The sequence below is a fragment of the Bufo gargarizans genome, chromosome 9 (genome assembly GCF_014858855.1).
Source record: "Bufo gargarizans isolate SCDJY-AF-19 chromosome 9, ASM1485885v1, whole genome shotgun sequence".
NCBI classification, from domain to species: Eukaryota; Metazoa; Chordata; class Amphibia; order Anura; family Bufonidae; genus Bufo; species Bufo gargarizans.
In genome coordinates, this window is record NC_058088.1 from 3174806 (window position 1) to 3187907 (window position 13102).

The following is a 13102-nucleotide window of genomic DNA, read 5'->3' on the forward strand; positions in this document are numbered from 1 at the left end:
TTCATAAACTGTAGTTTAGGTCAAAAAGGCTGCAGCTGTATGTCTGGAGAGTAACTAAACATTTCTCTAATGTACTTTATTAATCGATTTTGACTTTACTAAACAAATTTGCACCTAAAGTCCTGATTTCAACCGCGCTTTAAAGGGCTTCTGTCACCCCACTGAACCTTTTTTTTTGGGTACTTATAATCCCTATACTGCGATATATCTATACATTATGTTATTAATCATTTTCGTTCAGTAGAAAATGCAAAAAACGTACTTTTATAATATGCAAATTACCTTTCTACCAGCAAGTAGGGCGTCCACTTGCTGGTAGCAGCCGCAAAAAACCGCCCCCTCCTCCTGTTGATTGACAGGGCCAGCAGCAATCTCCTCCTCCGGCTGGCCCTGTCTGCATTTCAAAAATCGCGCGCCCGTCTTGATTCGGCGCAGGCGCTCTGAGAAGGAGGCTCGCCTCCTCAGCACTACCTCAGTGCGCCTGCGATCACCGAAAGAGAAGACGTCATCAGCGCAGGCGCACTGAGGGAGTGCTGAGGAGGCGAGCCTCCTTCTCTCAGAGCGCCTGCGCCGAATCAAGACAGGCGCGCGATTTTTGAAATGCAGACAGGGCCAGCCGGAGGAGGAGATTGCTGCTGGCCCTGTCAATCAACAGGAGGAGGGGGCGGTTTTTTGCAGCTGCTACCAGCAAGTAGACGCCCCACTTGCTGGTAGACAGATAATTGGCATATTATAAAAGTACGTTTTTTGCATCATCTGCTGAACAAAAAGGATTAATAACATAATGTATAGATATATCGCAGTATAGGGATTATAAGTACCCAAAAAAAATAAAAAATTCCTTGCACTGTATCAATGGTCCGGCAGAAAACGGTGTACGGGCAGGAGCACAAACTGCTGCTCCTGCCTGTGCCTCCCGAGGCATAGCACATCAGTACCCTGTAACCATGTGCTATGCCAGGATTAGCTGAGTAGAGAGGACACCTGCCTGTGCCCGCTTTACTATGCTAAAACCTTGCATGCAGTGAAGCAGGCACAGGCAGGAGCCCACTCAGCTAATCCTGGCATAGCACATTGTTACAGGGTACCCATGTGCTATGCCAGCATTTAGCCAACCTCAGTGGGCACAGGATGGAGCTGACTAGTAAACTATGTGCGATGGACTTTAGGTGCAAATTTCTTTAGTAAAAAGTCAAAATCAACTAATGAAGTATATAAAAAAAAAAAAAAAAAAAAAAAGATTTTTAGGGCATTTGAGACACTTAAAAAAATAAAAAAAAAATGTTGAATAAAGTTTAGTTACTCTTTAAAGCCTTCAGAAAATTAATAAAATGCTTAGATATACAGGCTTAATTTTATTTATTTTTCTAAATAAAAATAAAATAAAAAGCAATGCAGCACGCTCATGGCATTGGGCAGGGTGCTAAATCTCCTTATGCACACAACCATATTGTCAGATGTGGGCCCTTCAATTTCGATGGTGCTGCAAAATATGTGAACCGCACACCGTCTGCAGTCTGCATCCATATGTGTATTCCTCGGCCCTGCAATAAAGAGATTTGTTTTGCGGAAAAGGATCAGTGTTTTGCAGACCCGAGATCTGCGGACCGCAAAACGGATACGGTCGTGTGCATAAGGGCTAAAGAGGTCAGCCCTGTATGGAGACTTACTGAATGTGCTCCATGGGAAACACATGCAAAGAGAGATCTCCCAAGAAAGAGAACCGTCTCGCCAGCGCCACCTACTGGAAGTGGCTCCCTGTGAGCCAAGATCTGACTTTCCAACAAGCCATGGGATTTGCCAGATAGCCATCTGTAGACAGCTCGCCCCTCATCTGTATGGAGTAGGATTCTGGCTGGTTCAGTGCAATGGCTTGGAAGCAGCTTGGGCAGGGTGCCGAATCTCCTTCAAGAGACCTCAAAGTCCAAGACTTGTTGGAAAGTCAGAGACGGACTCATAGGGAGCCACTTCCAACGTGTGGCACTGACAAGAGAGTTCTCCTTCTTGGGAGATACCTCTTTGCATATTTATAGGAATTAAAAAAAAAAAAAAGCAAAGAAAACCAAAAAAAGCCATGAAAAATGCCTTAAACAGATGCAGGGGAATTTATTAACCAGTGTATGCCAGCAGTCATAGATCTGCTTCCGGCCTTATTCATATGGATATAACCTTCCAAATCGTACACAGCAGGATTAGGACACCAATATGGAGGCTGATGTTCATTCACCGTGAATGGGAAAAGGTGAGGGACAGGAGAACCCTGGAGTTGTCCTCCAAATACTGAAGGACAACTCTGTTCTGTGGCCCTCACAGGTCATTGTTCTACCTGTAGTCCCACCTCATCTGACCGTGCTCGATTTCTATTATTGTGTAAAACACCTCGCAAGGCTACATATATTACAGACAAAACTGGTCTTCTACACTCCTAAGGCCTCTTTCCTACGTCTGTGATGACATCTGTGACAAGATGGTCAGGGATTCATCTGTAAAGATCAGTTTTTGCACCGTGTCCCCATTTCTTTGCCCATCCATATTCCTGGTCTGCCAGGCTGAAAACTAAAGGGGCTTCTGACTTATTATTTTTTTCCTACTGATAACCTAGCCTCAGGATAGGTCAACAGTATCTGATCAGTGGGGGTCCGACACCTGGGAACACTGCCAATCAGCGGTCAGAAGAGGCCGGCGCTCTGTGGTCACCGCAGACTCTTCCTAGGCCATGTAATGTCACCGTACATTGGTCACATGGCCTAATTGTAGCACAGCCCAATAGGGCTGAGCTGCAATACGAAGCATAGCCGCTATACAATGTACGACACTGTGCTTGGTGGCCCGCAAATAAAAGGAACAGACATGGAAAGAAAATACGTTAGAGTAACGTCTAATGTCCGGAGCAAGTTCTCCATAACTAACCAGGCTTCCTTGCTTGGCTGTAGTGTTTGAAGTTTCTTCAGGGCTCCAAATTTATTCTCAAACTAAAAATGGAAAACTGCACATTAACAAAGGGAAAAAACAACAACAACGTCCATATATCACTCCACCACAGGCCAAGCCAACTACGGGTGCCCCATTAACATACATGCTTGGCTTGCAGTTCCACTCATCGATAGGCTTAAGGCCAGTCTTAAATATAGTCCAACTGTCCAGCTTAAAGATGATTTTCTGTGCAGATTAATTCCTTAGGCTAGGGTCACATTGTGTTTCAGCACTCTGGAGGGCTTTCCATCACTGACATACATCTGAAGGCCTGAAAACTTGGTTGGTGGTGGGCTAAAACACAATGTGATACCCAGCCTTAATCTATCTTTATATAGCGCTAAAGCTTTGTTTTCCTAAAAGAAAGGCAATAATTGACTACCTAGACACAGGTTTAAAACATAACACTGAAGCCACCACTAGAGGGAGCAATAGTTACACATTGAACTCAATGATAAGCAGTACGCAGTAAGCGCCCTCTAGTGGCAGCTGCAGGTATCTCCTTATTTGAAGAAATTATTTAGCACAGAATTGTGCATCTAACAATGACATGAGGTTAATAGGTGGAGATTCTCTTTAACCTCTTCATTACCTGAGTTTACACCCCCCCCCCCTTTCCTTAATAGACTCATTTTACAGTTTTAGCAAAGGGCCTATCTAACCGCAAATAATTTGAGCAAACCTACAGATACTGTAGTTGATATTTTAAGGGACACCTTTGAACCATTACCATGGTTGTACTGTAAAAAGGGACGCCTTTTGTATAATTTATCTACTGGCTGGGCCCAACACAAGATTTCAAAGGACTGGAGCACATTTTGGCGGCCTGTTTTTCTATTGCTGGTTCTATTACACCGATGTTTGTACAGCGCCAAAAAACATTCATATTGGGGAAATTTGGCCATTTAAAAAAAAATATATTTCTTTATAAATGAAGAAAAAAAAAAAATACATATGTGCACGTTTGTACGTTACAACAAACACAAAACCCTGCTATACTAAATAATATAGCTAAAATGTAAACCTATATTTTACATTTTTTTTCTGAAAGCAAAAAGTAAATAGAATGTGTATATTGTACATTGTATATTTTACACACAGTCTGCTATACTATTGCTAAAACTTGTAATTTCTTAATTTTTTTATATAAATGAAAAAGGGAAAAATGTGTGCGCGAGTGTGTACGTACGTAGTAGGCTATACTATTGCTAAAAAAACAGTAACTGTAGTTATAACTTTTCTTTATTTAACTTTTAAATATATATTTTTTACATGTCTTTTAAAAAATGTATTATGAAAAAAAGTGAACTAACACCTTCCTGCCACAGCCAGGGAAGAAAACAGTTAAGGGTTCATGCACACGACCATATGCGCTCTGAAACATACGGTCCGTGAGCGGACCGTATGTCCCGAAGCGGCATACTTCGTGCGCACAGCATCATAGGTTACTATGATGCTGTGTCCCGCACTTATACGATATTATGAGTGTGGGACAATAGCCCCGCGGGCGGCCCCATGCGCACAGCATCATAGTAACCTATGATGCTGTGTGCGCGATGTATGCCGCTCCGGGACATATGGCTCGCTCACGGACCGTATGTTTCAGAGTTCATGCGGTCGTGTGCATGACCCCTAATTCAGACTGCAGTCTCACTGTTTTACAGCCAGCAGGGGGCTCTTACATTGTGACAGATTGCTGTAACGCCCTGTTACAGAGATACCATGCAGGAAGCCCACTTTGGCTGGTCTCTGGGGTACTTACTGTGCTTGCAGATCATAATGTAGCCCAACACTTATATACATCGGGTTAGATATAAGAGCTTACTGCCACTGTGTATATGGTCGTGTGGCAGTAAGCAAGAGGTTAATGATGGTCACAGTTACCTGTGGCTGAGTCTGGCCAGTGGGCACAATCTGCTGGATTCCCTTTCCAACCACTTGGATCTGCAGTGAACTCTTCCCTAGGCTGATGCTGGGAACGGAGCTGATGACACCAGTTTTACCCTGGAGAAAACAGAATCAAACAATTACAGAAATGCCGAAAGTCTCCAATTAGATGTAACAGGCTATAAAACTACATAATTAAATCAGAACACACAAAACTGAATAGACACAGTAAGGGTATGGCCACAATGGGTGGAATTTCCACTGCAGATTTTACCCCGTATTAAACTGTGTATATAGTGTGCGACTAAACCCCACTATCCTGTATACAGATTGCGTACAGCCGGCAGATATATAACCCACTATCCTGTATACGGATTGCGTACAGCCAGCGGATATATATCCCACTATCCTGTATACGGATTGCGTACAGCCAGCGGATATATATCCCACTATCCTGTATACGGATTGCGTACAGCCAGCGGATATATATCCCACTATCCTGTATACAGGCTCTGTAGAGCCTGCGGATATATATCTCACTATACTGTATATTGATTGCGTACAGCCTGCAGATATACATCTCCTACTGTATATGGACTGTACAGTGGGCGGATATATATCTCACTATAGTGTATATGGACTGTGTACAGTGTGCAGATATATATCACTATACCGTATACGGATTGCGTACAGCCAGCGGATATATAACCCACTATCCTGTATACGGATTGCGTACAGCCAGCGGATATATATCTCCCTATACTGTATACGGACTCTGTACAGCCTGCGGATATATATCTCCCTATACTGTATACGGACTCTGTACAGCCTGCGGATATATATCTCACTATACTGTATATGGACTCTGTACAGCCTGCGGATATATATCTATATCTCACTAAAGCAGGCATGTCCAAACTGCGGCCCTCCAGCTGTTCCAAAACTACAACTCCCAGCATGCCTGGATAGCTTACAGCTATTAGGGCATGCTGGGAGTTGTAGTTTTGCAACAGCTGGAGGGCTGCAGTTTGGACATGCCTGCACTATAGTGTATATGGATTGTGTACAGCGGGCGGATATATCTCACTATAGTGTATATGGATTGTGTACAGGGGCGGATATATCTCACTATACTGTATATGGATTGTGTACAGGGGCGGATATATCTCACTATACTGTATATGGACTGTGTAAAGTGGGCGGATATATCTCACTATAGTGTATATGGACTGTACAGTGGGCAGATATATCTGACTATACTGTATATGGATTGTGTACAGCCTGCGGATATATCTCACTATACTTCATATGGATTATGTACAGCACGTGCAGGTATAGGTTTTGCACCTAGGCAGAGTTACGAAATTGATATTAACAAGGTTGTCTGCTTAAGATATGCCCCTGTCCATATACCCCATCCCGACTCAAGACCCCCATTACTATAACGTGGACTGAGGAATATATGGTAGGCACATGGAAAGTATCCGTATTTTGCGTATACACAGTTTGCGGACCGCAAAATGGATACAAAAAATAAAAAAAATTCTATATATTATATAGCGGGTCCCCCAAGTGAAGGGGCATGACACATGACACAGGCGGTTCTCTTCTCCTTGCCTTAGTATAACAAATGAGGTTTTGATGACAGTGCTCCTCCAACTCATCTTCTGAAATCTCAAGCGTGCACACACAATGGTTGGGAACAAAATAGCTCTACTCTTATCTGGCCACTAGGTGGCAGCAGTGTGCCTAAGCAGCTGCAATCCTCTCGTTCTCCGCAGCCACTCAGTATAGGTAACGTTGCTTGCTATGACAATTAGGACATCTTACCGGCGTCTGCACAGAAACTGCACTGATGGATTTCCCCTGCCCCCCAGGGGTTTTCACAGCTGTGCCGGGGTAAACACTGGAGTCTTGGGTCCCAGGAGCAGTGGCAGTGCCTGTAAAGAGTGGAGACCATGAGATATTGGTTGTAGAAATGGTGCATGTGCACAATGCAAAAACCAAAAAACAAAAAACCGATATACAATAAATGCACCTGAGTTTCCATTCTGGCTTCTGCCCGTGTACACCATGCCCTGTGAGCGCTCTCTTCTATCCTGCCAGAAAAAAGGGCTTAGACACCTTCCAGAGCGGTCAGCCGTCTCTCCCAACTCTCCCTGTACGCTCTTTGCTGTGAATGTATGTCTTTTCAATGGGGTGGGAGAAGAAATCTGCTGCCGGACACCTCTCACGGTGACTTATCTTCTGAGGAACAGAAGGATCGGAGGCTTTCTATGGCAGATTATCGGGGACGAATGTTCATATGAACGCTCATTCCCGATAATCTGCCCCTACAAAAGTTGCAGCCGAGCATTGCTTGTGGGCAGCAGATTGTATGAGGACGAGCAATGGAAGCAGCCATCATACACCCCATACAGTGGAGGTGATCGGTGCATGTAAACGCAGCTCTTCACCTCCACTGATCAGCTGGCAGTCGTCTGGAAGGAATGCTTCCTTCCAGACAATCGCCTGCGCCATCAGGCCGTGTAAACCGTCCTTTACCTACACTGAAACCGTGACAAGATCAGCAACTGTATAAACAGGACCAGGACAGACAGGTTTGTAGGCTCAGAGTTCAAAATCATTTACCGACAATAAGTGGAGATCTTAAAAAGGGAACCTGTCATCAACTTTGTGCTGCCCATACTAACGGCAGAATAAAGAAGAGACAGGCGAGTTGATTTCAGCGGTCCGTCATTTAAAAGTAAGTGGTTGCCGAGAACCAACATCACAATCATTGCAGACTGGGCCTGGAAAAGAGTCCCGGCCACCTGAGAAGAGTCCTGGTTATTGATGGATTCCTGCTCTCCTGCTGATGACTGACAGTCTTCTACATAGTTTTCTCCCTTCCTCTCTAGGAGAGAACTGCCAATCATCAGCAGATGGGGGAGAGCAGGAGACTATGAATAACCAGATCTCTTCTCAGGTAGATTTGACTCTTTTCAAGGCCTGGGCTGTAATGATTATTATGCCGGTTCTCAGCAACCACTTAGTTATAGTTCATGAGTGACACACGGCTGAAATCAGCATTTCTGTCACTATTTTATGCTGCCCTCAGTGAGGTCAGCATAAAGTTGATGACAGGTTCCCTTTGAGAGAATATAAGCCTGAAACTTAAAGGGGTATTGCAGTATCTTAATATGGATGACCCCCTCCCTCAGATTAAACCATCAATATCGGATAAATGGGGATCAGACACCTCGTACCGCTGCCGATCAGATCATTCAGCGTAGCTCCGGCACACGGTGCAGTGAATGGTGCTTGTAAATTTAATGCTGCTCCCTATGAAGTGAATGGAACCAGCTTTGTCCGCCGCAGAGTAGAGGGAGCTGTGTAGTTCTAGCATCGGAGCTACTCTTAGAACAACTGATCATCGGAGCTGCTTGGTGGCGCACCGCTACCGATCAGATATTAATGGCCTATCCTGAGGAGAGGTCATCAATATAAAAATCTGGTAGACCCCTTAAACGTATACTAGAAATTGGTGGAATAGCCCACTGTGACTGACAGGTCTCTTCCTATTTGCATAGTTTAGGACTAGTATGCCCTAACAAGCCTTTGCTAGCCAGGACTGGCAATCATTGTGCTTAAGTTAAAAGGGGAATTCCGGTTAGAGAAAGTTATGCCCTATCCAAGGGATAGAGAAGCTAGGACCCCCAAGATCACAAGAATGGGGGCATCATAACCGGTGGAGCTTCCCCGATATGGACGGAGTGGCTGGTCGGAAGTGTGCGCCGCCGCTCCGTGCTTTTCTATAGGAGTGCCAGAGATCCCGGAAGTGCAGCGGAAGTAATGATTTGCCTGAAGCCCCCCCCCCCCCCCCCCCGACATCCTATTAAGGACACACTATAAATCGGCGTAGCGCCACTTGCAGTGCTCACCTGAAGGCTTCACTAAAACAGACGCCTGCTGCTGTTGAATTAGTGTTGAAAGCTGAGCACCCTGGGGGACGCCTGTGACTTGCATCTTCGTCACATCACTGTGCACCACCTGGGTGGACTGGACCAGTACCTGACCCGGGGAGTGGCCGTGCAGGGGAGTTTGAGCTGAAACCGGCTGCCCCTGACTACTGATCAGCAACGAAGACGTCTGACCGGTGAACTGCGAGCCAATCGCCGGCGAGGTCTGTACCCCACCTTGCTGCTGCTGCGCTGACAACATCAAGCCCTGCTGCTGCATCTGCTAGAGAAGAAAGGTCAGGGGCATGATTAAAGAATAAACATAAGAAAAGGGGGTTCAGCTGAATTAAAGGAGTTCAACACAGTGAACAGACATGAAACAGTCATGTCTTAAAGGGAATAGTGGTGATGCAGAAGGTGCAACCCTAAAGTGTACAGATGAGCCTATACAGGATTTATACATTGTATTTATCTAGCAAAGAATACATTTTGAATCGAGCCTCTGTTATCCCTCCTGGAAATGTACAAACAATGATAACTGGGCACTACTATTCCACATAACTCCTACAATCTTGACATCGTCTGGTTAGTGTCGCTACCATCATTGCATACAGATATAGACTAGGGACAAGGCCTTATGCCCAGTCGTCAATTTATCCATACACTTCCAGGAAGAATAAGAAAGGAACAGCAATAAAAGAGGCCCCAGTATTGCTATTTTAAGGGGAATACAAGTCAGATGCTACTCTTCCCTCACCTGTTGAAATCTCTCCAAAAGCTGCTTCTGCTGGGGCAGGGAACCGGACAACGCCAAAGCATGGAACTGGTTGGGGGTCATCTGAAAGGTACGCTGCTGTTCAGGGGGCAAGTGGATGGGCTGCCCCTGCGTCTGGGCTTTAATAGGGGTCTGTGCCTGGAACTGCACTGGGAACGTATGTGTTTGGGATTCTGATGTGGGTGGGGTGGCCTGCATGGACACAGGGAGCCCTGCCCGAATGTCAGGCTGGGTGGTGCCCAGCTGCACTTGGAGCTGGACATGCTGTTGAGGGGACGAGAGGGTTTGCGGGATGTCGGTGGCCATCGTCTGATGAGGTGGAAAAGGCGTCTGTACCTGAGGCTGAGAAGGAGGACGCAGGGGATGCTGGGAAGAACCATGAGGAGAAGAGGAGATTTGGTTCTGGATGACATAAAGGTTTTGCATCTGAGGAGTACACGAGCGGGAAAGGGGCTCAGAAGGAGGACGAGGGATGCTTTGAGGCTGAGACGGAGGCCGAGAGTGAGGGCGTGACGGTGGCCGGGAAGGAGGGCGCGACTGGTGAGGGGACTGCATTTGTGAATGGTGGGTAGCAGAGGCCTGCAGCTGAGGGCTGGGGGGGTGAGGTAGTGTATGGGAAGGCGAGGCTCCGGGAAGCTTCTGTTGTCCAGCTGGAATCTATAGAAGAAAAAGGAGAATGTTACATAATGAGAGACGGGCATGGACACAACCAGAATATCTAAATGGATATGGAGCAAATAGTAGCATAAGAGCCGCTAATATCAGTCACACCTATGTATAGAAATGTCTCTGGGTAGTAGTAATCATGGGGGGCCGGGGTTTTTCTGGACTTCTTGCCGTTAGCCTCATCGAAGAACAGTACAGCTGAACTTTCCCCGAGCCTCACAAAGCTGATAATAGGGAAAACCCAACCTTATCATCCATCTAAAGTGAAGCAACTTTGGCAAATTAAGTAAGGGTTTTGCATTTTCCTGTCGTTTTGTTTCCACAACTCCTATGCATCGCTGTGGTGACAGACTACAAGCAAATTTGGTGTAGTCTGATAAACCAGACTCCATTTTTCATCTGTCCCTTCCACTTATATTTGGGAGGTTAGCCAGAAGTAGAGGACAGATGGAAGGGGACTGAAAGATCAGACTACAAAGAGTTTGCTTGTAGTCTGTTACCATGGAGATGAGTGGTTTGCATAGCTGTGGAAAGGAAATGGAAGGAGATTTCTAATTACTGGTAATATCGTTAGCAAATTTGCTTCATTTTAGATTTATTGGGTAAATTTAAATGTTTATAAAAAGGCGGACATAGCCTTTAAACTGCAAAGTAAATGTAGGCAAGGAAAGCAGTTGGCCTTGGCATGGAAACCTGCATTATGCCAACTGCCCTTCCTACATTTACGGTATACTCATATCTACTAAAACAGGCATGCTCAACCTGCGGCCCTCCAGCTGTTGCAAAACTACATCTCCCAGCATGCCCGAACAGCCTACAGCAGGACATTGTGGGAGTTGCAACAGCTGGAGGGCCCGCAGGTTGAGCATGCCTGTACTAAAACATCTATAAAGAGCAGGGATCAGCAACCTCTGGCACTCCAGCTGTTCTGAAACTACAGCTCCTAGAATCCTCTTTTCACTTCTATGAGTATACAGAGTACGTGTCCATTCTGGGAGTTGTCGCTTCACAGCAGCTGGACTGGCGGAGGTTGCTGGTGCCTGATATAGAGACGGGTGAAACATACATTTTGAAAACACTCCATATCTTCCCACAGAACAGGTATGTCCCACCTGCGACCCTCCACCTGTTGCAAAACGACAACTTCCGGCATGCTCCGATAGCTGTAGGCTGTCCGTGCATGATGGGAGTTGTAGTTTTGCAACAGCTGGAGGGCCGACGGTTGGATATCCCTGTCATAGAACATTGTACCCGCTTATATCCCAAGCAAATGAAGACACACAAGGCACAGGAAGAGTCAGCGACTGACAGTAAGGCAGAGTGTGCAGGAAGGAGGAGAAGAGGGTGAAATTAACCAGAGAACAGCAGCAGCATTTAGGGGGAAGAAATTAGTAACGGTACAGAAATCATGTGCAAGCAGGAGCCACCAGAAGAGGAGGAAGAGTCACCCCAGTGTGCAGTGCCACCCTACACGTCATACGCCTCTAACTGCAATGATTGCTGACTTTCCACGGGCAGGAACAGTGGCCGGTTCTTAAAGGAGCGTCATTACTTTCTTTAATGGGAAAGTTGGACGGTAATGAAGATGCCAAACCCCTTACCATCCACAAATCTCAGTGGTCAGTCCTTATAGCCAGGGGGCGGCATCTGGCTAGGCATTCCAGACAATGTAATGGAAATTTAATATTAAAATGCCTGGGTTGGGTTTGGTCTGCTCAGGCTCCTTAATTGGGGAATGACTGACACCTATTTGCCCTAATAGGACATAAAACATATGCCTTTAGAAATGAATCTGTCACCGGCGACCTCCCTCTCCAGCTGTTTGCATAGACACACAAGCTGTGGGTCACCTGATAAAAAAACGCATTTTTTTTTTTTGCTGATCGGCGGCTCCGGTCCAGAGTTATGTCACTTTTTCTTAATATGCAAATTAGACCGTTGGTGCAATGAGCGCATCAATATTGCTCTTGTTGCACCAAAGCTCCACTTCTTTCTGTGACTAGCCCCTCCATGGCTGCTTTGGTTGACCAGGCCAGGCAGTGGCGAAGTAGCCAGGGAGGGGCTGACCACAGAAAAGAGTGGGGCTTGGCTGAAACAAGAGCAATGGTGACGTCTTTATTGCACCAAAAGCCTAAGGTCCCCTGCACACGAACCCGGTAGTCGTGCTGCAGCCCGCAAAATGCAGGACGCAATGCACGAACACAGTCCGTGGGGCAGCCGCAGCGGATCGCGGACCCATTCACTTTAATGGGTCCGCGATCCAGCAGTTCCGCAAAAAGATAGGACATGTGCTATCTTTTTGCAGAATGGAACCCCATGGAAGCACTCCGTAGTGCTTCCGTTCCGCACCATTACGCATCTCTGGATTTGCGTTTCCATTCAAGTGAATGGGTCCGCATCCGTGATGCGGAATGCCCACGGAACGGCACCCGTGTATTGCGGATCCGCAAATGCTGTCCACAATACGGCAACGGGAAGCACATGTTCGTGTGCAGGGGGCCTAATATGCATATTAAGAAAAAGTGAACGGAGCCTCGGATGGATCAACTAAATAAAAAACATTTTAATCATGTGAACACAACCTACGTGTCAATGCAAATAGTGGGATAGGGAGACCACGCTGGGGACAGATTCCCTTTAAAGGGGTTGTGCAAGAATAGGGTTTCCTGCACCGGCTCATCACTCCTGTTCCCGGCCTGCGATGCTCCACTGGGTTTCTTTGATGTCAACATCCAGTTTTACATCGCCGCATCCATCGAGAAAGCCCAGCGGAGCACTGCAGGCCTGAAGGAGACGGAATGGGAGGCAGGAAAGTCCAGTTTTACAGGTCTGGATGAACCAGGGGGAAGTGCAAAAAACA

General features: G+C 46.2%; 1 protein-coding gene across 3 annotated transcripts in view; it reads right to left on the reverse strand.

Annotated features, from left to right (window-relative positions):
- BICRA (BRD4 interacting chromatin remodeling complex associated protein) overlaps positions 1–13102 on the reverse strand; it is a 60235-nt gene that overhangs the window by 6164 nt on the left and 40969 nt on the right. For 2 of the 3 annotated variants that reach the window (XM_044305391.1, XM_044305393.1), the window contains 5 exons: positions 9559–10233; positions 8784–9084; positions 6691–6800; positions 4858–4977; positions 2911–2972 (listed from right to left, as the gene is read on the reverse strand). In XM_044305391.1, the coding sequence (XP_044161326.1) occupies positions 2911–2972; positions 4858–4977; positions 6691–6800; positions 8784–9084; positions 9559–10233 (1268 nt within the window). The remainder of the gene's footprint in view (positions 1–2910; positions 2973–4857; positions 4978–6690; positions 6801–8783; positions 9085–9558; positions 10234–13102) is intronic. The other variant, XM_044305392.1, reaches the window with a different exon arrangement.